General features: G+C 31.9%; 1 protein-coding gene across 2 annotated transcripts in view; it reads left to right on the top strand.

The window, feature by feature from the left end:
- The window catches only part of LOC129226563 (myelin expression factor 2-like), a 101,961-nt gene that overhangs the window by 12,725 nt on the left and 63,117 nt on the right, over nt 1-26,119 (top strand). For both annotated transcript variants that reach the window (XM_054861177.1, XM_054861176.1), the window contains exons 2-6: nt 7,451-7,644; nt 7,777-7,837; nt 8,789-8,882; nt 18,161-18,343; nt 24,851-25,004. In XM_054861177.1, coding sequence (XP_054717152.1) covers nt 7,451-7,644; nt 7,777-7,837; nt 8,789-8,882; nt 18,161-18,343; nt 24,851-25,004 — 686 coding nt within the window. The remainder of the gene's footprint in view (nt 1-7,450; nt 7,645-7,776; nt 7,838-8,788; nt 8,883-18,160; nt 18,344-24,850; nt 25,005-26,119) is intronic.

The raw sequence follows: 26,119 nt of genomic DNA, 5'->3' as shown, positions 1-26,119 counted from the left end.
TTACCGAAAATTGTAAAATTACGCTTTTTGACATCAATTTTGAAAATGTCGCTTGGAAGGGAACTAGAACCCCTTTGCCCAATTCTTTTCTCCTGATGCCTATACAGATCAACCAATTTCGAAAAACTTTCGGGGGAATTTACCTGATTCCTCCCTTTTCTCGTGTCCTTCCTATGCCTAAAGATGTGCCTTTTCAGACTTATACCATTAGTATCCTTTGAAGGCACATAAAAAATATGTCAGTGTTAACTTTATTTTACGTTTCTCAATTTTCTTTTCTTTTTTTAGAACTTTAAAACTTGATTTAGAAATTTAAAGGGAAATAGGAACTATAGCGGTAGTTTAATGTTTTTGCTCGACTCGGAAGAATCGAGATCCGGTACTCTGGTTAATTCAACTTTTTTAATTTACAGAGGTGGGCCAAAATACTCTTTTGCTGACTGGGCCAAAGTCAGCCAGTCCGCCCCTGATTGCAACTATGCATAGGCGGATTTAGGACTGAGTTCCTGGGGGCAGGATTTTTTTTTTTTTTTTGAGCAATATTAGTTGTAATTAGTGATGTGGATCAGGTAAATACCCAGCAGGTAGGTAAATATTTTTTGGGTATTTACCTGGGCTTTTACCCTAGGCCTGGGTAAATACCCAAAAACTGGGTATTTTACAAAAAACATTAAAATTGAATGGGAAATTTTTTTTAAAAGTCTAAATATGAAATAATTGATAAAACAGATACATACATATATGTATTACACAGTTCATAATATTTTTTATTGAAAGACTTGAAATTATGAAAGAAACATATCGTATGAACCAAAGAATCTATGTCATAATTGGAGAAGTATAAGCAATTCAACGATGAACTTCAGGATTTCAAAATCACAATCTAGGTTAGTCATACCCAAAGTGAAAAAAAAAAAAAAAAAAAAGAAGCATGAGGGATGTTTGGAAAAATAATTAATTATTATACTGCTGTTTAAGTGATAACGTGGTAAATATAGAAAGTTTTCACATTAATAAGCAAAAAAAAATCAAAATATTGTTTTCTGTTGCTTTGCTCATTTGCATTTGCTCCCCAGTACTTCATGATGAAAATTTATTCAAACTTTTTTAGCAATTAGTGATGTAGGGTGGGAAGGTAAATATTTTTTTTTTGTATTTATCCGAAAGCAGGGTAAATTCCCTAGTAATTGTGCATTTTGCAAAAAAAATTTAGGTGGTATCATCAAAAAGTGATTATTTTCTTTTTTAAACATAAACCGTAAAACGAAAGATTAAAATATAAAAATTTACATACGTATTATAAATTTTTTAATTAAAAGCTTATTGAAATCTTATCAAAAAAACTGTCAGAATTTAGAATGAAATATTCTAAAACTTAAATAGGATGTCAGGATAGTTCAATTTTTTATGGGGTAAAACAAAGGGACTTAAGTTTAATTTTGTCACATAGATGGTCCAGCATAACTTATCAACTTTGAATTTTTCATAGTATCATGCTACTAGTTATTTTTGGCTTTGATTTGTGATCAGGTTGTCACTCACTTTGTATTCGTACTGGCAAAACTTTAAATTTTGCTTTGAAAACTGAAAAACCGAAAGATGAGGAAGAAAAAAGGACCTGCTTGGAACTTTATTAATCTTAAGAAAGATAAGATTGTGCAGTGTAAGTACTGTAATATAGTGGGGTATGGCAGTTAATGTAGGGAAATGTCAAGTGTTACACTTAAGTCATGGAAAAAAGCATACAAAGTTATTATTTACGGAGTTCGGTCATTAGTGAGGCAAAAAATGTTATTGATCTTTATATCTTAATAAATCAGGATTTCAAGTTTAGTCAACAGTGCAGCATTGCTAGTAACAAAGCCAACAGAATGCTTGGGTTTATCAGTAGATCTATTTCAAACAAATCTAAGAGGTTCTTCTCCCTTTATATAGGAGTTTAGTAAGACCTCATTTTTGAAGTATGTTGTTCAGTTTTGGTCTCTTTACCTCAGAAAAGATATTTCTGTGTTGGAAAGGTTTCAAAGAAGGGTTACTAGACTAGTAAGAGGACTTTCAGATTTAAACTATGATGACGGACTTAATAGGCTTAATATGTATAGCCTGGAGAAAAGGAGAGTCAGAGGGGACATGATTCAGTTGTTTAAATTTATCAAAATGAAAGATGTTAACGGGTTAAATTTTCTCACAGAAAGCAAGCAAGGGGACATTGTTTTGAGCTGTTCCAATCTCAGGCTAACCTGGAAATAAGGAAAAATTGCTTCTTTAGTAGGGTCGTGGGCACTTGGAACAGCTTACCGGAAGAAGTGGTAATGAGCAAGGGGATGGATAGCTTTAAGAGGGCAATTGATCTTCATTGGGGACTTATAAAACGGATTAGGATCAGCCTAGCTGGGCCCAGAGCCTGTTGCTGGTCTGCTTACTGGGTTATAAAAGACTAGGACATTAAAAAATTGATGTTTGCTTTTTCTTGTAACCAGTTAAGCTTTTTACTTTGTGTAGAATGGCTTTTTATATCTGAAATTTGTCTATCAACATTGTGATTAGGCATATCCAATACATTTAATGTGAATATCACAATAGATTGCTAAGTTGTTTCACACAAAAATTCTTTAATATGTGATCAAAATACAAGTTTTGGGTAAAAATTTGTTTTGTATATGGTTGGTTATATATATACATAGTGGAATACATACAGAATGGTATTTTAGTTGAGTAAAAAAATTTTGAAATAAATACCCATTCTGGGTATTTACCCGGGTATATACCCTGGGTATTTACCCCTAAAAATAAATACTCAGGTTTTTTACATCACTAGTTGTAATCAAGGCTGGGGTTTTTTTCCATAGCTCTAAACTTTTTCAGGTTTTGGGTCTCTTTTGCAGCTTACATAACTTTTACCTACCAACAACCTACTCAATTTTAGGGGGTCCGGTGAGTTTCTCCCCTGGAGGAATTTTTGTAAAGTAGATATAAAATTCTGCATTTTGAAGCCTTATAAGGGGTAATTAGAACTACCGAAATCTTAGAAAAAATAGCAAAATATTGTTTTGTGTATTACAATAATAAACAGCAAAAATTGTCTTCGGGTTGCCAAATCAGTGACAGCAGTCCTCTGAGAGAAAAAGTGAGGGAGCTGCCCATGTAGATAATTCATAATTTATACACTTGATAAGAAATAAAATTGAAGTACCCTTTGCTTAGGAATTTCAAAGACTCATCTAATCCGTTTCAAGGACTCGAGAACAATTAAAATTATTTAAGGCACTTAGTTTGCCCTTTCCAGTCTGTGAAATTTTGTACTAGATTGCACAGTTTTACAGTATTGTTCAAACTTTGTACGAAACAACTTCTTTAAGTTTTAAAGACAAAAAAAATATAGATTTCTCATTGCAACAACTTTTTTTTTCAATTATCAGGGTTCGTACGCCCTTGAAAAACCTTGAAAAGTGCTTGAAAAAAAAAAGTTCATTTTCAAGTGCTTGAAAACCTTGAAAAAGTTTTAAAACCTTGAAAAAGTTTCTTAGTGCTTAAATTCTCCCAAAAATCAACGAATTGTGCTTAGAAGTTTTAAAAAAGTATTTCACCAATGCAATTTTCTGAACATGTGTTCAGTATGCAACATCGCGAAAAATTGCTTCCGTGTTTAGGATTTCAATCCTTTTACATCTTGTAAATATTTTGATGTTTTTTACAACCGAAAGATATTTTGACATATGGTACCTTAGATTAGTTTATTTTTTGTTTAATTTCATTAATAACAAAGAAATTAATTTGGAAACCATGACAACATTGACCTTACTCTGGTTTCGCGGAAAATTGCTCTTGTGTTTGAAATTTCAATCTTTTTGCATCCTGCAAATATTTAAATATTTTGACTAATCAAATGTTAGTTTCGCATATGCTACCTTAGATTAGTATATTTTTTGTTTAATTTTAATAAAAAAACAAATAAATTTATTTCATGGGAAACATGCCACGTCGAACGAACTCAAACTTTGCGAAAAATTGCTTCTCGTGTTTGAAATTTTAATCTTTTTGCATCTTGCAAATATTTAAATATATTCACTAATCGGATGTTATTTTCATATTTGCTACCGTAGATTAGCATATTTTATGTTTAATTTCAGTAAAATATAAGTTTATTTTATGGGAAACATGACAACATTAAACTTAATTCGCGAAAATTTGCTTCCTTTGTTTGAGATTTCAATCCTTTTGCATTTTGTAAATATTTTTATATTTTTGGCAATTAGTAGTTATTTTGACACTGCTATATCAGATTAGCTTATTTTATTTTTTATTTTAATAACTAAAGAGTTAAAGAATTTATTACCTTGGTCTTGTTTAATTATTTGCTAATTTATTTTTGCAATTTTGAATGATTATCTTTACCTAATTTTTGGTCATAGCAGATTTTTTTTTTAAAAATTTAAATTTCAGTAGTTGAGCACCTAACAAATTAACTTAAAGTTTGTATTTTAAATATAAAGTTGATTTATATAATTTTATTTATAAGTACATCATTTTTTTATGTCTGCTAAAATAAATAAGGTGTATAACAGGGGTGGTTGTGTTATGATTATTCACTTGAAATCCAGTAGTGTTCGTTTTTATGCTTTTACCTCCCTATATCTCCAATTTTCCCCTTTTCCTCAAATGTTCAAAATTACTACTTTATTAAGGTTGTGGGTACTTGGAGCTTACCGAAAGAGGCTTTAATCAGCAAAGGGGTAGATAGCTTAAGGAGGGTTATTCATCTTCATTTGGATCTAATAAATTGACCAGTACAAGCCTAGCTAGGCCCAGTGCCTGTTGCTGGTTATCAACAGGCACTGGGCATGGTATTTCTATGCGAAATATTTTGACTTAATAAACTATTTTATGAATTGTATGCATAGCAAAGTTGTTGTTGTACATATGTATATTCAAGTAATAGGGGTCTTAGTTTTAAAAATTATTCCCCCCCCCCCTCGCCCCATTTTGCTCTTTGAAACTTTCAGGTAATTTTTTATGAACTCACAAATCACCTGAATATTATTGCCTTTCTAAATTTACATTCTAATTTCAACAATAACCCATTTTTTCCCAAAATAAAACTACTTTTGTCATAATATATGTCAACTTCTTGTGAATCTTTTCAATTTCGAAATATGGCTCTATAAATCTGAACTTGCACATTTATTGTCTATTGCAAGTTAATCAATGAAAGCTGAATAGGCTCAAGTTTGCATTCACAGTATTTATCACTGCTTAAGCTGCTTTTGTATATTTTGAGGTGTAGAGACTGGACTGTGGACTTTCATAAACTTTTCTTACTTCCTAATTTTTAAATTTACTCAAGGACAGTTGAAATGCCTTATTGGCTGAACAGCTAATAAATACATACGAATAATTGATTCGCATACTTATAAATGATTTGCAAACCTAATATTTTTAGAACTTAATAGTGAAAACTGAAATAACTTTCTGGGTAGTGTTTTAGTCCTAACCGCCCTTATATTGTAATAAACCACTGTATAGATATTGGAAATAAATGTTGAAACCCGGGGGGGGGGGGGGGGGAATGACTTCAAAAACTCCTCTCTGGCAATGCCATTGAACTTGGGTATTTTAGTTTCTTCCCTTAAAAGTTAAAAGCACTTATGAAAGGTTTTTTTTTTAAGTATTAATTTGCTGATTCTAGAACATATACAAACCTCTGACTGCTGCAACCTTTGAAAAACCTCAAAATTAAACCTTTTGGTATCTGCTTCTCTTTATGACCAAACTTTTCAAACATTTTCAGAAAAACTTTCAACGCAGTAGATCTTTCATCAAAGCGTCTCTCGTTGTAGAAAAAGCACTTTTGCTTTCCTATACTTTTTTGTATTATTGCCTTATTTCTATGTGTTTGTAGTAAATGAAATCTGCATACAATATTTTTAGTACAAATTTATGATATTGCCTTGAAAACAAAATTTTTTACCTTGAAAAGTACTTGAAAAGTGCTTGAATTTTTTTCTGCCTAAAGGGTATGAACCCTGATTATAAGCAGTGCAGAAAATGAAAAGAAATAGAGAAAGTGTTTTTTTTTTTTTTTTTGTGTGTCTGCATTGCTTTCACAATGTCACCAGGATTGGGTTGCCCAAACTATGGTGTATGCAATAGCTAAAAAACCACTAACATTGACAGGGCTGGATTTAGGGGAAGGCAGGTGAAGCTACTGCCCCGGGGCCTCCACAACAAAGAGGCCCCCCACTATAAAATTTTTACAAAATATCCTAACTTTCACAGGTCAGCAAATTTTATGTTTTTTTCTCCCAGACATTTTTTTTTGTATTTCTACAAAGAATGCTTGCACAAAAATAATAATATTATTGATATATCAAAAAGCCTTGATTGCAAGTATCCATTTACTCTCAATTTTTTATTTGATGGAGTATTTCAGAGGTAATATATATTTTTTTATTCATTTAATTTTTTAATTTACCTTTGTGTCAAGGTATATATGTCAGTTTTACAAAGCATGTATAAATATAATATTAAACATCCAACCTAATGACCAGTCAATATCAATACATATATGTGTTTTATTTTTATAACATTAAGTTATCAGATTTCACAAATGATTGTAAATATCATATGAAAATAACCTTAAAAGTACATAACTTTTAAAATGAAATGTATGTTTAGACATAAATAAGAAACAGTAATTGTATGGTGTGAGTCTCCAAAATGCATACCTGCATTCTTTAAAGAGAGAGAGATTTATTATTAGTATTTTACTTACTAATGTTATTCAACTAAGAAGTAAAAAGTCTCAAAGCAAGAGCTATTAAATGGCTAAAATAAACTATTTAAGACATTAATACGAAATATAGTTCAAAATACGTATATTCAAATTATTGAGACAGCTCAAATTGAAAGATTCAAACAAAATATTGAATTGAATATTTAATACTTTTTTGTTGTGAAGCAGTTTCGTCACGCATTGAACTATACTACTTGCACCCTCCCCCCTCTAGAAAAGTTTGAATTAGAGAAACAATTGTATTTATCATATTTGGAAACGTTTTGTTGTTTTTCAATATAATTTGCCCTGAACTACATCCTTTGCACCCCCTCCCCCTTGGAAAATTTTGAATTCTTCTGTGAATATCTTGATATATCAAAAATATCGATATTTGGAGAGCGATATATCGCAGTATTAAAATTCTGATATCACCCAGTCCTAGTAAATAGTGTAGATTTAAAGCAGTGACTAGTATAGAGCCAAAAAAAAAGTTTTTTGTGACCTTGGAAGGTTTGATGTCATTGGGCGGAAGGGGGAATTAAGAAACATGACCGTTTTAAAGCAGATTTTTCACTTGTTAAATGAAAATGGGTGCATTTATCTTCATTTAGTTTATCAGTTTGCCTGATTAATTTTTTTATTATATTTTTCTTCATTTTAAAATTTTTCTTTTAGATCAAGGTCACCCTTTAGAAAAAATTTTAATGAGAGGTCTTACAGTGATGATGATTTCAAAAATAAGATCCGTAGGCGGGACCGGAGCCCAGATGCTAGGCACTCCAGTTCATCAAATTCCCGCAGAGTGTTTGTTAACAACATTCCATTTGAATGCCGCTGGATGGAAATTAAGGACCTTTTCCGAGAGAAAGGTATTTTTTAAAGAATTTCAACAGTGTTGGGGGGAAAATTACGAACTTAGAGTAATTTGAAAATTAAAAATATGTCCGGTTGTTTAAAATTAAAAACACTTAATAAAAACTTATTTTTTACTTCTCTTCTAGTTGGAGATGTTACATTTGTTGATATGTTTGAAGATGATGGTGGGAAATTCAAAGGTTGTGGGTAAGTTATATTTTTCTTTTAGTTATGTTCAAAAAGAAAAGAAAAAGCATGTGTCAGCTTTTGTGATGTATGACCGACAAATACCCAGTTAATAGGTAAATATTTTTTATGTATTTACCCAAAGTGTTGCCAAATACTCAGGAACTGGATATGTTGCAAAAAAAATAACTGATAGTTTAAACATGAAATAATGTGTATTATACATAGTTTATGAAAAAATATTGACAAAATTATTAAAAAATAAGTTTAAAATCTAAGAACCTCAGGAGTCTGTCCATGGTTTTTCTCAGGGTGTACTATTTTTGTGAGGGGGGGGGGGGGTTACAAATTCAAATCTTTTTCTTAAATTTGAAAATATATTCCTAATTTATTAATATAATATTAGATTTCTGATTTGCATAATACAGCAAAACCTGTCAAGTTGACCATCCTTGTAAGTTGATCACCTGTCTATGTTGACCACCAATATGCACCAAATTTGGCTGAGAATCATATAACAAACCCTTTGTAAGTTGACCACCTGCCTAAGTTGACCACTAAAGTACTGCACCACAAGTGGTCAACTTACACAGGTTTCACTGTACTTTATTGATGAATTTTTGATTTGGCCTTGTAATTATGGTAGTTGAAATTTTGTGAAGAGACCCTTTTAACAAGTCGAATCTGATCATTATGTCACCTTTGGGGCTGTCTACAAAGTGTGGCCATAGCTAGAGCATCGTCTTTACAAGAATTGAAAAAAAAAAAAAAAAAATGACAATTACACACAAGTTTATGATGAAATTTTTGTTTTTTATTTTGTTCTTTGGATCTTTCATTAAAACTCATCCATGTTTTTAAATTTTGGTGTACCTTCATGAAACTGTTATTAATTTTATGCTCTCCATATGTTTTTAGTCCTTTAATTTTTTTGGTTTAAATTTAATATCTTTAAATGGTTATTTTGCATAGAGTGGTTGAATTTAAAGATCATGAGGCAGCCATGAAAGCTGTGGAAAAGATGCATAAACATGAAATTAGAGGCAGAATGTTGAATGTAAAGTTGGTAAGTTTATTTGTCCAAGATTTGTTAACAAAGAGAAATTTGAATTTTAGAAAACACACTTGTGTGCCTTGTTGTTGTAAAATTGAGAGTTGTATTAATCATTTTTATGAATTTTGGATAAAAAGGAAAAATTAAATTTGCATTGCCGTTTTTCTTTTTCTCTCCCCCCCCCCTCAATATTAATCGATGAACAAAGCACAATGACAGCAATCCACTATAATATTAAAATCTGTTCGCGTCCGTCTGTCTGTCTGTCTGTCGGTCTGTCTGTCTGAAGCAGTGGCGGATCCAGCCGATTGTTTTGGGAGGGGCCATCCGAAATTTTTGAGCAAACTCCCCAGGTCCGAATTTAGCTCTATGCCGCCCCTAGGCAAATTTGAAAGCTGCCGCCCCCCTCCGCCCTAAAAGAAGCAAAATATCCTTGACTCAAAAAAACGTAAAAAAGTGTTCCCCAGATTCAAACTGTCAAACTTATGAAGAAATGATGGCGTTTCACATTCTGAGGCGCCCCGATGAAATGATTACAGTGATCTCCCAAAAAATTTTTTATTCGGCAAATACCATGATTGAAGAACATTTGACTTTCATAAGATGTGTGAAAGTAATCATTATTAAATTACAAGAACAAACTGTCTCTGTGGAAAATGAAAGAATGCTAATATTTTACTTTCAAGAATTTCAATTTAATTGAAAAAACGTGTAGCAAATTTGCCGCCTCTAAAAAGTTTGCAGCCCTAGGCAACTGCCTACTCTGCCTAATGAAAAATTGGGCCCTGATAACTCCTCAGAAATTTTATTAAAATGAAGTTTTAAAAACTAATTTTTCGGGGTAACGAGACATGAGGTGAGGGTGTGGATTTAGGAATCTCCCTCAAAAATGTTTCAAAATTTAAATTTCCGAGTATTTTTGAAAATTAGGAAACTAAAAACGCATTTTGTCTATTTTTGATGATGTACGGAGAAAGGTCAGGTTTCAGGCACTGGCCCCAAAATACTTTTTGAAAATAAAGCTTAGAAACCAAAATATTCTGTTATTATACATTGAGAAGTTAGAAGAAGAGGGGTGCTCTTCAGCTGTCCAGCCTAAAAATGCACCTTTAGGTAATGTTAGCTTACATTAAAAGGAAGTGTGAAGGTGCTCAGAATCCTTCTTTCCTGGAAATATCTTGCCTTTGAGGCTCTAAAAAATTCGATTTTTAACTATATTTATACATATTTTAGAAAGGGGTGGAAGATTCGTGAGCTCCTCCGAAAAATCTCCTTTTAAAGCTATCATCACGATATAAACTAGGAAGGGAGAGGGCCCTCTCAAAACTCGTTTGTAATTGAAGTCCCAAAGAAATTCATTTAAGTTGCTTTTAAGCAAGTTAAGTGATAAGGGCTGGATAAGCTACCTTTCCGTTGACATTTTTTCCAAATAAAAGACTTAAAATGCAATTTTTTGCTACATATCAAGGCATCTTTGTGAAAGGGCATGGGAAAAGGGGGTTCTCCTCCTAGTTCCGAAATTAAAGCCATAAAAACGAAAATTTAGGCTCTCTTTGGTCTTGTGAACAATAGGTATACTCTGAGAACCGCAGCATTTAGAGATCGTCCAAGTGACTGTAGTTGGAATCAAGAAATAATGTAAAAGATGGCGAAAAATTTTGGAAATAAAAGTTTTGTTTTGAGGATAGGGATATAATTCATCTCCCAATTAAGGCCTATACTTCTTTTTCAGTAACATACATGTGTTCAATTTTTGTTATCTTCTCATATTTTTTTCCCGTAAAAAAATTCCTACAATCACAAGGCTTTGGGAGGGGCCATGGCCCCCATGGCCCCCCTCTAGATCCGCCCCTGGTCTGAAGATCGATCTCCTCGAGAACCGCTGTGAATCTAGAGTCGAACGAGATACCGATCAATTCGAAATTTTCCAAAGAAAACAATAGAACCAATCTCGTAATTGTACGACTTTAATTAGCGGAGATATTAATTAAAACGTTAATTAACATAACGTTATTCTGGAATTTTTATTTCTTTCCTGTTGCCATTTTGCGTATGAGCAAATAAAATTCTAATAATTGTTTTAAAAGAGATTTTTTTGGCTGCTGTCCAAATCTTAAAACAACGTTTCCATCCAGAATTTCATTTCAAATTAGTTTAAAATTGGTTGCTCTATTCGGATATAGCCTTTATTTTATCGTCTGTCCTTTTTTTATTTTTTTACACTCGACGTTCTTAACTCCTTTCAGCATAGGAAAGTTGTTCCTTTAGATATGTTTATTGATTGTAGTGTAAGTTTATCGTTCACCGGTCTCATATTTTGATACATTTAGGATGTGCGACTGATTATGTTTATTTTGTTGAACTTTTTCCCGTTACATGGGTGAGTTTTCGAATTGCAATAACTTTCTTTTTCTTTCCTGTTTCTATTTTTGAAATACAGTTTGTATCGTTAAAAGAACATGTTAAATTAAGATTGTTTGGATTTCTTTAAGTGAAGCAGAGTTGAACAAAAAAATTGTTTTTAAGGATTTTAACTAAAGCTAGCTTGGAATCTGATGACTTGGCATTAAATTAATGCTTATTGGTATTTATTTAGTTTTGGTGCTTTAGTTTCACATAATCAATCAAAATGCGTGTGTCATTTTATGTAAAAAGATGATCGTAATTGTACATAAATATTTCAGATATAGTCTATCAGATTTAATTCAGTTTAAAGTGACCAGAGATTATAGTTGATAATACATATATTTTCATCTTTTGTGCTAATTGAAAATACTCATAACTTGTATCATTGATAACTATGATTAACGTTAAAGAGAATTTTGACAAAAATATGCTCTACTGGTGCTTTACAAACCTTGCATTAAGCGTATTTATTTACTCCTTAGCGCTTTAGAAACTGATGTCAGAGTAATACAAAAACATCAATTGGACATCTCTTTCATTTTTTAAGTAGATCGTGCAACGCCGGGCACGCAGGCTAGTGGTTTATTAAAATTTGAAACATATCTAGTTTTGCATTCCTGTAAAAAATCATTTTGCATTACAATACTGATTTCACATAACAATAACTATAGCAATAAAACTTTAAAGAAAAAACCTTCAAAGGCAGTGTTTTATCGAGTTGCGTTTCTATAACTCTTGTTGCCCACTATGTCGTAGCCATTTCGAAAATAAAATGAACAAATTACTTTGAATCTGGTAATATTTTCAAGATGGCATAAGTAGTATAACTTCTTTGAGTTGAGTTAGGTACTTTGAATTCTACAGTCAACAAACAAGGTGAGTTTTATTCTTTTTAATGGTACTTAATTGGAATTGTTGAATGTGACCATTCTGTTGCATTTGAATTAATGATTTTTTTCTTCTCAATTTGGAAACAATAACAGCTTTAGAATTATCATTTAATTTTATGCTTCTTCTGTAATTGTAACCTTTCTTTATGATTAGAGCAATTTTTTTAAAGACTTATTTGTTTGTCTTCTCTATAGCATAAAATGATCAGATTATTTAACAGCTTTTCATGAATTACTTATGTACAAACATTTGATACTTGATTGTACACAAATGAATGCAGAATCAACTAAGAAAAATGCATTATATAGTTGACAGGAATTATAAAAATTAATAAACAAAATTCAAAAGTGTCGAAGCTGATTTGTACTGTTTTTGTGAGACTGACTCAATATTATCAGTTCACAAAAGTTTAAAAAAATCTATGAGGGAGGGGATGGGGATCTTTCACCATATTTTGAATTATACAGGATTTTCCCTATTATATGTTGTTCTGTGCAATCCTGTACCCTATTTCAATCCAAATACAGTAATTCTTTAGAAGCTGTTGTTACATTTGGAACCTAACCCATTCAAGTTCAAATGAAAAATTTTATATTTTAAAAGACTAAAAAGTAACTTTTTCAGAAATTGATAAGGATCTAACCTCCATTTGTGTTGGCGAGGCTGTTTTTTTCAGACAGATAAACAGTTGAAAGTTATCCATTTTTCAGTTCTTGCAAATATGTGTGCTAGATTTGTAGACAGGTGTTTAATCAGACAGAAATGAGCAGATCTTAATTTAAAAAAAATGGCTATTGCTTCTTTATGCATTTTTTTCCTTCTAGCCGAACTCTTTCCAGTCATCTTTATTCTTTAATTTACTAGTCTTTCGGGCTCTTACATGATCTTCACCAGCATATATTAACATATTTGTAGCCTTTTTCTCCTTAAGGAGTGGTGGGATGGAGCACTGGTTCTCATTTTTGCTGTTGCAACTTCAGACTTCCACATTCAAGTTTAAAAAACTTTGAACTTCTACAGGCATGAATAAAAACAATTATAAGTAGTCTGGAGACCTGCTCCTACAATTATCTGATTTAGAAATAGAAGCAGGGTTCCCACGGGTCCTTGAAAGTGCTTTATTTCAATAAACTCTTACAAAGGGTCAAGTCTTAAACGATCGAAAATTTTGTCTTTTCTTTTTTCTCAAAAATCTCTTTAATTTCAAAGCCCATTGTTTATTTATTTTTATTTTTTCTGAAAGTTGAAATTTCATTGAATTATTAATAGTCTAGGAGGAGCTAGGTACAAATTTGGTCGATTATTTCCTCTCAAACAATAATTGGTGAGACTCGTCAGGGAATGATATCAAAATGCCTCAGGAAAGTCAGCTGCGTGTCCGTGGGTGTGATGATCGGCGGTAGCCTCCCTCGCATGCAGAATAAAATTAAAAATTCATTAATTTCCTCCCAACTGAAGATTATTATAGTATGTGATAATAGCACCCTAATTACTTAAAAACAAAGGAGCAAATGGTCCAATCTTGTTCTTCATCCGTAACTGTATGTTGTTTATTTTACACAGCCTGAATCGCATAGGAGGAACATTCAAACTATGTAAAAAAAAAAAAACTTGTAGGCAGCGGAAGAACATTCAAGCTAAGTAAAATAAACAACATACAGGCAGCGGTCTCCCGGTGAATCCTGTGAATATTGATGTTCTTGAAAAAAAAATATTGGATAATCCACTGCAGCGTATAATCCGCACCTCATTAACTACACTTTTTAAACAAATAATCTGCTGGTTATATACAAGAAAATACGGTAATATTACTATACTTTCAAAATCGAAAATTTCATTGTATTCTATTGTGTTCTATTTCACGCTTTAGGTATACAGTCGGATCCTGACTTACGCGAGGGATTCGTTCCAAGACTCCTCGCGTAAGTCGAAATTTCGCGTTGTGGAAAAGAGTTGTGTATATTATTTTTTTTATTAACATACACAATCATTTTAAACACCTTTTAAACTGTTTTAGACCATTTTTTATCTAAATATTACCGTTTCTTACATGAAGAGTTGAATTCTTACTGTATTTTTAAAAAAGCTGTATTATTCAACATAAAATACTGTTACGATGCACAAAATCAATGATCAATGGGAGAGAAAGAAATAAAAATAAAACAGTACGGCACGTACAGTATGTAGTATTAATAAAGCGCTGCACTAAAAGTACTATACAGTAGATACATTAAGTTACATTTATAACTTAAAAAATGAAGATGATGACTTATGCTGCGCAATCTGATCATCATTCTAATATATTTTTAAATACAGAAGCTTCGCATTTACTTTTATAACATTTACATCCATGGTAAGACTCCTCTTTTAGGGTCTCTATAATCTACAATACAAGAGGATATTCCAATTTCATATTTTTGCATTTTGCTTAAACACTACTCGGTGAGCTTCATATAAAAACTGAGGTCTCGACTAATACGGATTGCCTTCTTTTGACTTTTAATTATACGTATATGAAAGATTCACTCATACCTAATTGTCGTGCTACCTTCGACCTAGTTTCTTGTTGTAATAGCGTATCAAGAGCCCTTGCCTTTTCTTAAATTGTCGCAAATTTTAGCTTTTTGTTTCCATCTTCAAACTTTAAATAAAACAGCATGCCTAGGTGCCATAATATTTCATCACCTATCTATTTAGAATAAATAAATGAACATTTTTTGAGGAGAGGTGATATATACACACTCATAAGGCTATGTTTATAGTGCGGTGTGTGGGAACTTGAACAGCCAGTGATGCTGAAAGGATGAAAGTATGTTCACGAAGTCAATGATTAGTAGTCAATAACAAAGAAGAAACTTAGCATTACGATTCCTTTCCAAATATGTTCGTGTTGAAATCAAGAAATTCGCTTTAGCTCTAAAATCTGTCCTGAATCGGTTTCCATGGGAGAAATATCCTGCTGAACCACGGGGAAAATATCTTAGCCCTCCCTTACAGTTTTGCATATGGGCGCCCTTGGATGGATGTCCAGTTTTGTGAAGGGAATTTACCACCCCCCCCCCCTCACAAAAGTGGGTTGCTCGGTCAAGCAACCTGATTGAAAACTTGTCTCCTAGCTCTAATTTCATTATTCACTCACATCGTTGTGTTGCATCTTTTGCTGTCGTTTGTGCGTTCTTGGCTTATCTTTTTTTACCGAATTTTTTCTCAGAGTTGCTTTTAAAATGGCTCCTAAGCAATTGAAAAGTTATACTGCAGCCTTTAAGTTTAAGGTAATAAAGGCAGAAGCAATTGGAAATGTCTTGCTGCCAGAGAGTGTGGCATTGACGAGAGATGCGTTTGCGTTGGAAATCGGATAAATTAACCGTCAAAAGTAAAGGCCAATCTAGGGAATCCGAAGGCAAAAAGCGCAAAATGCGGATTTTTAAAAATATTTCATTATTGTTAATTAAAAATACTAACGAAAAACAAAAAAAATATTTTTTTTTATACTTTTAATCCGACTTTCTTTACTACTGATTGTGCTTTTAAGTTGTTTAATGTTGAATGCGCCCTTATGGAAGGTGCGGCGCATACATTAAAATTTTTTTCTTTAAGAATATTTTACAATGCGGCGCTTATTCCCCAAAATACAGTAAACATTAAAATAGTTCATTGTTTGTACAATTAAAAAAAATTACTACTTTGATATTAAATTGGCCTCAATTTTTAAATATTAAAAGTTTTTTTTTTTCCTTGAACAAGGCATTTATTTATTTATTTATTTTTTTGGCTGTTGTTTATGGTTACTTCTAGTAGGTAACACTTTCATGTAAGAATGGAAAAAAAAGAAAACAAAAGATTTCGAAATTGAAAAATTTATGCGTTCAAAAGTTACATTTTCTGGAGAATGACCCATATGTGTATATATTTATTTTTGTACAGATGATGATGAAACAATGCTTGCAGACAACTCTGATTGTTAATATTCTTCTCTTAACTAATAAAAAAAGTCAGCTGGCATGAAGTCGACGGAAAACTCGTCTGCTGATTCATTCTAATAGGAGATAGATGCTCCCACTTTTTAACTCCTGCGTCATAACTTTCAATGTATCAGCTGACCATCTTTCCACTGGGGTACAGCCAGCTGACTTATGTATTTATTCACAGTTGCATATAAGCTATCAGCAGGCTAACTTTTATCTGAGAGGAAATTGATTTTTTTTTTTTTACATGTTCAACCTACCAACTGAGGCATAATCCACTGAGTTATGTTAGCTGACTTTTTTTTTCTTCGAGATATTGTGCAAACTATAATTTAACAAATTTTCAGTTTGGAGGAAATGACTGAAATTTTATTTTTTTTCTGCATGCGAGGGAGGCTACCGCCGCACTTCCCACCCACGGACACGCAAGCTGACTTTAAAAAGGCCGTTTTTATACCATTCCCTGATGCGTCTCACCAATTATTGTTTAAAAAGAAATAATTGATCAAATTTAGCTGGCTCCAGGACTATATGGAAATCCTCCTATCTTTGTTGATGTTTTGATTTTTTGTGGAAAAATTAATATTGATTGAATTTCTTAGAAATATCTCGGCACTTCTGTTTCCTTAAATTTCTTTAGCTTTATTTTTAAAAATGATCATATGTTTTTAATTGCTCATGAAATGTAGCAGTTTAAGTTTCTCTACAACAACAGAAATTCCGCAAAGAATTTAGATTTGCTTTGAATGTCTCGCCTAATTTTCTTAAACAAGCATCTTTAAGCAATTGCACAAATGACCCCAAAAAATGAAATTTTCTGACATGATGTTTTTGCTAACATAATGTGCTCTTCTTTTTGTGGTCCCTTGTAATTTTATAATTTTGTAATAATAATTTAAAGTTTTTAAACTTTAATAATATTTTTCATTTTAACTCTTAATATTTGTTTATGCTACAGTCCTAATATTTTCCTTCCATTCAGTTCAAATTTATATTTTTTTAATTTGCCCATGTGTTTTACTGGGATCTTCAGGAACCATGTTCAAATCTCAATAATAGAAAAAGTTTAAAAAATTCATGATTTACCAAAAACCCGATGAAAACATTCTAGGTGGAGAAAAAAAGGGTGTTTTTTAAAGTGCTTGATTTTGATCTGATTGACCCTGAGAAGATTTTAATATTTTATTTGTACTACTGAAAGTTTTCCCTTGAGACCAGGATTCGTGATTTTTTTAATATTTTTTATTTAAATCAGATTTGTTTGATTTTTATTAAATTTATAATTATTTATTACTTTACATTTATAAACAATATATTTCATACAAAAGATGAATCTATTCAGCTTACTTTTCAAACTAAGATTTATAAATATGCTATAATACTTTGATAAGAAGTGATTTTGTTTTGTGCTTTGCTTAAAAATATGGTTTCCATCATCATGTACGTTTTAGTGTAAAAGAATGTGTTGAGCAATTACTTTTCTTAATTATATCAGTGATGGTGTATGAGAAAAACTGAAAATTTTGATTTGGTTCGATACTAAATTGAACTGTAATTTTGGAGTAAAAGCAATATTGCAAGAAGGAAAATCTGTTTCACACACATCAAGAGGGATTTATATAGTTTTGCCTGTTGAAGTTAAGATTGTAATATGCAGTGCAGTTAAATTTAGAGCAACACATTCTAAAAATGTAAAATTAATTCATAAAAATAAAATAAACTGATTTTAATAAGGATTTTGATTTAAAAAAAATCACTTGATTTAAATCAATGTTTTTTTTAAAAAAAATCAATTGATTTAAATCAGGTTGATTTAAATCAACGAACCCTGCTTGAAACATTTGAAATTCTTGTCGTTTTCTTTTTGTAAAAAAAAAAACACACAGATTACTATTACTGTAGCCGCCGCAAGCAGTTGAATCAATTAACCACTGATTCAATTTACCGGTTCACTGCATTATTTATTTATTTACTTTTTTTTGAATTTGCATTTGCAGATGTGAATTTATTATTTATTTCTTGTTCAAGGATTCAGGAGAAGTAGACAGAAGGCGATCAACTGGCAGAGGCTCTGATCGAGATTTCATGAATGACAGGTTTGACAATGAGTTTAGAAATGAACCACAATTTAACACCTATGGCTTAAACCCTGTATTTTTGAAGTCTTTAGGAATACATGGCCCTTTGAACAACAAAGTTTTCATTTCAAATGTAAGTTTAATAAAAATTTAATAGGATTTAAATTTTTCTCCCAGAAAATATTTATTCTGCATTATTATTTTATTAAATTCTGCAACAAATTGTTTCACTAATTTTTTGTTCTATAGTAGGTGCATTTTGCAGATAATGTCACTGTTTGTTTAATTATCAGAATAACCAAGTCTCAGATAAAGTAAGAAAAGCAACGTTAGAAAAAGCACAAATTTGCTAAATTACAGCAGACACGTGTTTCGGCGTTACAGGGAACGCCTTTTTCAATGCAAAAAGTAATGAGCTTTTGTCGGATGTCTTTTCATCCATAGCTCATTACTTTTTGCATTGAAAAAGGCTTTCCATGTAACGCCGAAACACGTGTCTGCTGTAATTGCCAAATTTGTGCTTTTTTTAACGTTGTTTTTCTTACTTTACTGTTCAGCACAAAGGTATTTATTTATCTCAAGTCTCAGATGTTTGAATATGATTAAAAAATTGATTTTTGTTCTCAGACACTTCATTTATTGTTGTCACTTTCACTTATCATCTCAAATTTTGTTATTTTTTCATTCAGTCAGTAAAAATGCCAAAAAATAGAAGCAAAACAAGGGGTGTTTTGGGGACTCTCACAGTAATATTGCCTTTATGCATGTGGCAGGCGTTGATTCACCTTTCCCTTTAACAGGTTCTAGTGTTCCACTATTTTTGGTGCATTTCTGATTTTTCTTATTTATTCTCAAGATCTCCTGCTTCTGATATTTCTCAGAAAATTTTGCTTTTTTCTTACAACTTTAACTTTGCAAAAAATTTTATTTTAAAGTTGAGTTATCTTATTACAATAAAAATAAAAGAGAAAATAAAAAAAAATCAGAAAATTTGTGCAACTCACATTTTTTTTAAACATAGCAGCATAGAACACGTGCTTCACTCATCCAGAATGCTGTTTTAAATTTCAATCCTTTTTCATCCTCATCCTGTAAACACAGTAAAATTTCGTTACAACGAATAACAATACAGTGCAGAACCTTTTATCCGGGAACCAGAAAACCGTCAACTTTCTCCCGCCATTTTTTAAAAATACGCCATTTTGGCATATTTTGAAAAATAAAGCATTTTTTTTTTCAGAGATACCAAAAAGAATATGAATGATTTCTTAATTAAACAGTATATTACTCATGGAAAACTCGGGGAAAATATTTGCAAACAGTAACTTCAAATGGTTTTCCTTTATGCGGGGCAAAATTTCCGAAATATTTTCTTGAATTAAAAAGTACATTCGTCAATCTGAAATTTTCATGTTTTATTTTAATTGAAAGCTAAGGAAATGAATATTGTCGCATTCTAATGCAGTATTTTATTGAATGGCCTCTAATTAAAGGCATTTAGCAACTTCGTAAAAGTGTGGGAAACGCCAAAAACCAGATTCGCAAATTTTCCGGATAGTTAGTTGATCGTGAAATCTAGAAATCCATTAAATGCAAGACTAATAAGGCTGCAAGAACTCATAAATCAAGTTTCTGTTGATATTAACGAAATGCAGAAGCATAAGTTATCAATAACTACTATAATCGCAAACATAAAACCTTTACAAAAAAAAAAAAAAAACACTATCATGAAAGCAAATTTTTTTATGCACTATAGTAGAAAAATCGCACATTTAGGTTCAAAAACTTATTTTTTGCCCTTCCCTTCATATTCTTTCATTTTAAAACATCAAAGAATGGACCCCAAAGCAAAATAGTACTAAATTTGCGACGTACATTGCAGAACAGATGCCTGAGCTGCAGAACAATTCTGTTCAAATGTGAGAGGAAAACTGATAAATTTTCTGCAGAAATTCTACAAATTTCAATGAAATTTCTGTAGAAAATCTGCAGAAACCACGATGCAGTAAATCTGCAGAAACTGCGGTGCAGAAAATTTGTAGAAACTGCAAATTTTCTACGAATATCTTCCAACTCAAGATAAGTTGGTTGGTTTATTTGATTTTTGCGTGGCGCAAAAGCCCTTGAGGGCTATACTGCATCAAAGGATTTTTTATCACGTACTATTTATTCTTCATTCAAGAATTAAGTCAGGAAAAAGGAAAAGTATGCATATATTCTTAAGTAAAAAGATAAACTTTCAAGTACTAGTATTAAAAAAGGACAGCCTTAAAAACATATAAATATTAAAAACATATAAAGAAGAATGGGCTTTTGTATAAATGATAGGACTGAATGAGAGACTGTAGGGTGGCTATTATTATTGCAGTGAGTGATGGCTACTACTGAACTCTTTGAGTCGGTGTAAATCATCCACTTCTTGTGGTTGGATTGGGCTATTGATTGTAGAGATGTAAATATAGCTTTTATTTCCGAGGTAATAACTGAACATGATGGGTGTAGTTTTATCAGTGATAGCTTGACCATTAATTATTGCAGCAAAGCTGACGTCATCGTTTGCCTTTGATCCGTCAGTGTATATGGCTTTATATTCTGAATATTTGTTTTTTTATGTCATAAAAGATTTGTTGGTAAGCTGTATTAGAGGTAGTTTCTTTGGGGAATTTATTGAGGTCTTTGATTGTAGGTACAGTTACTTCGCACCATGGTTCAATTGGTTTTATTGTGCTGAGAGTATTAAAATCTGATATCTGCAGATCTGAGAGCACCTCTGTCGCATTCGGATTCCAAATATTGGGGTTACTGATAGATGATGCAGAAATAAGAAAACGTTAGATGGATGAAAAATATGGAGGTGTAACAGATGATTGGTGTAACGTTTTGTTTTGAAGTAAAAATTTAAGGAGAGTTTAAGACGTATATAACATGTGCTAAAATACGAAGACTGTTGATAGGTGAGGTTCGGAAGGCTCCTGTACAGATGCGCAGTGCCTGATTAAGTATTGGATCCAGGGTTTTCAGATAAATTTTTGCTGCAGAGCCATATATTTGACATCTATAATCATGTTTTGAGCGTATAAGAGCCCTGTAAATTCTCAACACAGACTCTGTATCAGCACCCCAAGAAGTGTTTGCTAAGACTTTAAAGATATTTAGTTTCAATAAGAGGATGAAGACCTTTTTTACGGCAGAAATGAATACAGAAGGTTTTTTGAGCAAAGAAAGTGAAGCCCTTTTCTTTCGCCCATTGTGATATTTTATTGATGGCTATTTGAAGTTGTCTTTCAATGATACTCATGCTCAAGAAAGAAAACGAAATTTGAAAATCATCAACGAACATGGTACCTTTTATGGCAGGAGGCAGTTGGTTGATTAAGCTATTGATTGCTATTATGAAAAGAGTTACGCTTAGCATACTTCCCTGGGGAACTCCTTCTTCTTGGATGAAGGTTCTTTTCACGTACATGTCAAGTCTGTTTTGTGGGATACCTTCATCCAACTCAAGATAGAATTTTGCAGAAATTCTGCAGATTTCTTAAAATTGGAAGAAAATCTAAAATTCTCGCAAATTACGATAATTTGTTGGAAAGTTCGCGATGTTGAATTCGATTAGTCCTTTGTAGGACTTTCCTAAACGGTTTTCATCCACTGCAATTTCGACCATACACGTATGTTTTGGAAACTGGCCAACATTGAACCACGTCCATTGCCGGAAACTGCGTGTCTTGTTTGAGATTTCAATCCCTTTGCATCCAGAAAATATTTCAATTATTTAGAAAGTTTTGAAGTGTTTTATTATATGCAGCCCAAACTCGGCTCATTTTATTTATTAGTTTAGTAATTTATTTATTAAGTAACATTATTTTAATTGCTCCTTCATGCCATGTAAAATTAACCAAAAAATGGTTTACCACCTAGGTTCAGATTTTTATAAAATTTTGTATCTTTGCTCTTTCTATGCATTTTAGAAAGCAAATAAACTATTTTTGGAGAATCTCAATCGGTTTAGGTTTAACACTTTTTTAAAGTTTTTTTTTTTTTTTGATTTTATAGTTTTTATGATCAACTAATTTTCCAAATTCAGCGCTCTTTAATTAGTCATTTGGTTGAAAGCTGTGATGTTTCTGGAAATATCTCATTTCCACAGAAATAAATAGCAACAGTCCAGTTAAACAGAAAAGTTTTTGATTTTTGACACCCAGTTTGTGGAAAATGTCACGTTTTTTCACGTACGGTGCTTGAAGTACTTGCAGAACAATTTTGGTCAAATGATTTTACGTTGCAGAACATCCTAAAGTATTCTGCTTTGGGGGTGGTGGATTTTTTTTTCCTTTCCAAACAGAATCTCAGGTATTATAAATAACTTAAGTTTTTTGGTGTTTAAATTATTCTCTCACTATTAGTTTTTAATCTTTCAAAATTTGTAAGCATTTCTGAACTGTTTTCTTCTTATTTTAACATGCATAACTATTTGTTATAGTAATTTAAGTTTTACAAACAAGCGGCCAATAGCGCTTTTTAGCGAACAGGGAAATTCAGATATCCGTGATAACAATGGTCCCGAACTTCATTGATAATTGGTTCTCTACTGCACTACAAAAAATCTGTTTTGGCGAAATAAATTTTATGTCCAGATTTAATTTCCATTACATTAGTTGAATTTAGTCATGTACTTAATTATTTGACGGACACATTAAATTGTGGACATTTTAGTGCGACTTACTTATTCTGCATCCTGATGCACAAGTATACAAAACCATATAACTGCTTTTGAATATTAATTTATTGGATGTGCAGAGTAGTTGCAGTTGCCCTAAAACGGTACAAGAAACTACGTTATAGAGAAGTTATGGCTGTAAGAGTATCCAATTCTCTTATGAGAGATATGCAGAGACCATTTTAGGTGTTGTCCGTACTCTGTCGAGGGTTGCCAATCTCCCACCTCCGCCCTTAATTATCGGGCCACTAGTTTCTGATTAGGCTGACATGACTTCTTGTCAGCCCTATTTTTATCCATCCCTATGTATATCAATGGTCTTAATTTCTCTTTGTTGACATTTTGCATAGTATTTGCCTAAACATGTATTTAAAATGATGTCCACAAAATACAATTGCATAGGAAATGCAGTTCTTAGAAATGTTCAAACATTGATATTCTCATCAAGAATGAAGTATATAACTATTTAAAAAGAAAATTAGAAAAAAATAAATTAAACTTAAATATATTCACTAAATTTTTTTTTTTTTTTTTTTTTTTTTGAGGTAGTAAAACCTGTAAAGTTGACCACCCTTGTAAGTTGACCACCTGTCTATGTTGACCGCTTTTGTCAGGAACGGAATTAGCCCTATCTTATATAATGAAGGAAAACCTTTGTAACTTGACCACCTCTCTATCTTGACCATCTGTCTAACTTGACCACTAATGTACGCCAAATTTGGTCTGGAGTATTTTAAAAAACCCTTTGTAAGTTGACCACTTGGTTTATTTTTTAAAACTTTCTTCAGAATATTTTATTTTGTTATTTATTTATTTATAATAATAATAATAATATCGTTTTTTTTGGATTGCTTTCAAAGAAAAAAGTTTTGATGACATACTATAGCATTTTACGAACTTAACAGCAGCATAAAGCTTATGCTGCTCTTTATTCTCCAAGCTTGTTTTTCATTTGTTGTTCTATTTGAGACAGCTTTTTGTACTCAGTTCAATGAAAATAGTTGTCAGTGGAAAAGTTCAAAGTCCTTTCTTTCAGTTGCAATATGTTGTGGCAACACAGGAATTCTGCTAAAAAGAGCAGTCCCGGATCTGTACATTTTGGGCTCACTGCAACAAAATATGAAGGGCCTCTCCCTACTGGCGAGCAGTGTCTATTTGAAAAGCGAGTAAGCCTTAGTGCTAGTTTTTTTTCCTATTTTTTCATCAATTTCTAGGGCCGTTAGCCCCATTAAGGATGCGGGCCCCTCGCACTGCGGGTACGCAGATTTGGGCCTGCTAATGAGGAATGAGTAAAGTTACATGTTTCTGGTGCAAGGGATTAAGAGATAGGACATTTTAATTTTGCCTTTATGAACTGGGAGAGTCGAGCTTGTTGCTCTTCGTGCTGTAAGTTTTACATAAAAAGGTTTCAAAAAGAAAGTTAGTGGAGCTTGAGATTAATAAAAAGTATGAAATATTAAAAGTAATTGAAAATGAAGAAAGCCAGAGAAAAATAGCTGGCATATATGGAATTTCTAAAACTACAGTGTCTAATATAGTTAAAAACAAGTTGAAAATAACGAAAGTATTAGAATAGTATTTTTAATTATTGTTTCACTTTCAATAATGTTAAAAAATGAAATTGGAGCTGAAAAGAAAGAGTAAGGGTGAATTCCTCAAAAAATGAATACATGGTGCAAGAAATGACAAAACAAAAAAAAACATTAACGCCCTTTATAAGTTGACCACCTGTCTAAGTTGACCGCCAAAGTACTGCACCGCGAGTGGTCAACTTACACAGGTGTCACTGTATTAAAAGATAATCATTTCGATGAAAAATCTAAATCTTCAAAATTAACCTTGGGAAAAGTATTATAATAGCATTTCTTATGTATTTCTAATGGGAGATAGAAAAGTAAAACTTACTTTATTTTATTATTACAGTTAGATTATAAAGTGACTGAAAAGAAATTGGAAGAAATTTTTAAAATTGCTGGGAAACTTGTGAAAGTAGAATTGAATGTAGATAATGAAGGCAAAAGCAAAGGTCATGGTACAGCTGAATATGAACATCCATTGGAAGCAGTCCAAGCAATTTGTATCCTTTTTAATGTTTGAAAAAAGTGCATGGGCTCTTCTCAGCTTCTGTTGAGCTTTTTTTGTTCTTACTACTTAAGAAATCATGTATATATAATATCCATATGTGATCGTGTAACACTTGGTGTCACCAACAACGAACCTTGTGCCGTAGCATGCGTGATGGCATTATTTCATCAGTAGTTCATTTAAAGCTTCATAATATTTTTAGGCACCGCTTGACAAGCAGAGATATGTTTTGTTTTGACTAGTTTGAACAGGATCCAGTAACTTAACAGCTTTTCTGGTAAACCTGTGTCATTTCAGAAGAATGAAGAAACATAAAGGGTGGTCCTTGATTATCGCTATCTACTGGAGTTTGGGGTTAATTCAGAATATCTTTACAGTTTTGTATTATTTATCATAACATTTTATTATTTTATCATAGTTTATAGCAAAGTTGCAGGAATGCAATCCTGGTGAGTTTTAAAAATTCTTGGCGCCACAGCTATACAAAAAGTTATATTAGAATTCCACAAAATAAGTAAAATAAGCCTACAAAAACCATTAAATATTTCATTTCACTAAAAAGAATACACCAAATTAGTAAAATAAGCCGCCAAGTACCATTAAAACTTGTATTAAAAGGGGAGATAATTTAAGCTAAATTGCAACAAAATCAAACAACATTAAAACCTTCTTTATCATCTCTCCAAGCAACAACATTACCATTATTCAGCATGATTTTTATATCTTTCTTTTGTACCAATCAGAGATCTTTTTTTTCTTTTGATCAATCAATATCACTTTTTAATTTCACTTTGCCATGGCTTGGTATTATCCTTTTATTTGTTTTGTGATTACTAGATAGCAAGTCATATGATCATTTCCTTTATGAAGCAGTGAGTCTTAAATAAGGCAAAATCGTGTCACTGCAGTGCGATTTGATCCCTTTTATTTAACTTTAAACACTTCTATACAGTAATTATGAAGGATTGAGGCGTCAGACTGTAAATATTTGCGCTTATAACTTTTTCATAAATTTGCAAAAACAGCCATTCTTTTAATTAAAGTAAAATTTCATGTTTTGCAATGTTTATGGTATTTAGATTGCAAACAAACTTTTTGCTTAACCTG

The sequence above is a fragment of the Uloborus diversus genome, chromosome 7 (assembly GCF_026930045.1).
Source record: "Uloborus diversus isolate 005 chromosome 7, Udiv.v.3.1, whole genome shotgun sequence".
Lineage (NCBI taxonomy): Eukaryota > Metazoa > Arthropoda > Arachnida > Araneae > Uloboridae > Uloborus > Uloborus diversus.
This window is presented reverse-complemented; position numbering and strand designations above follow the sequence as displayed.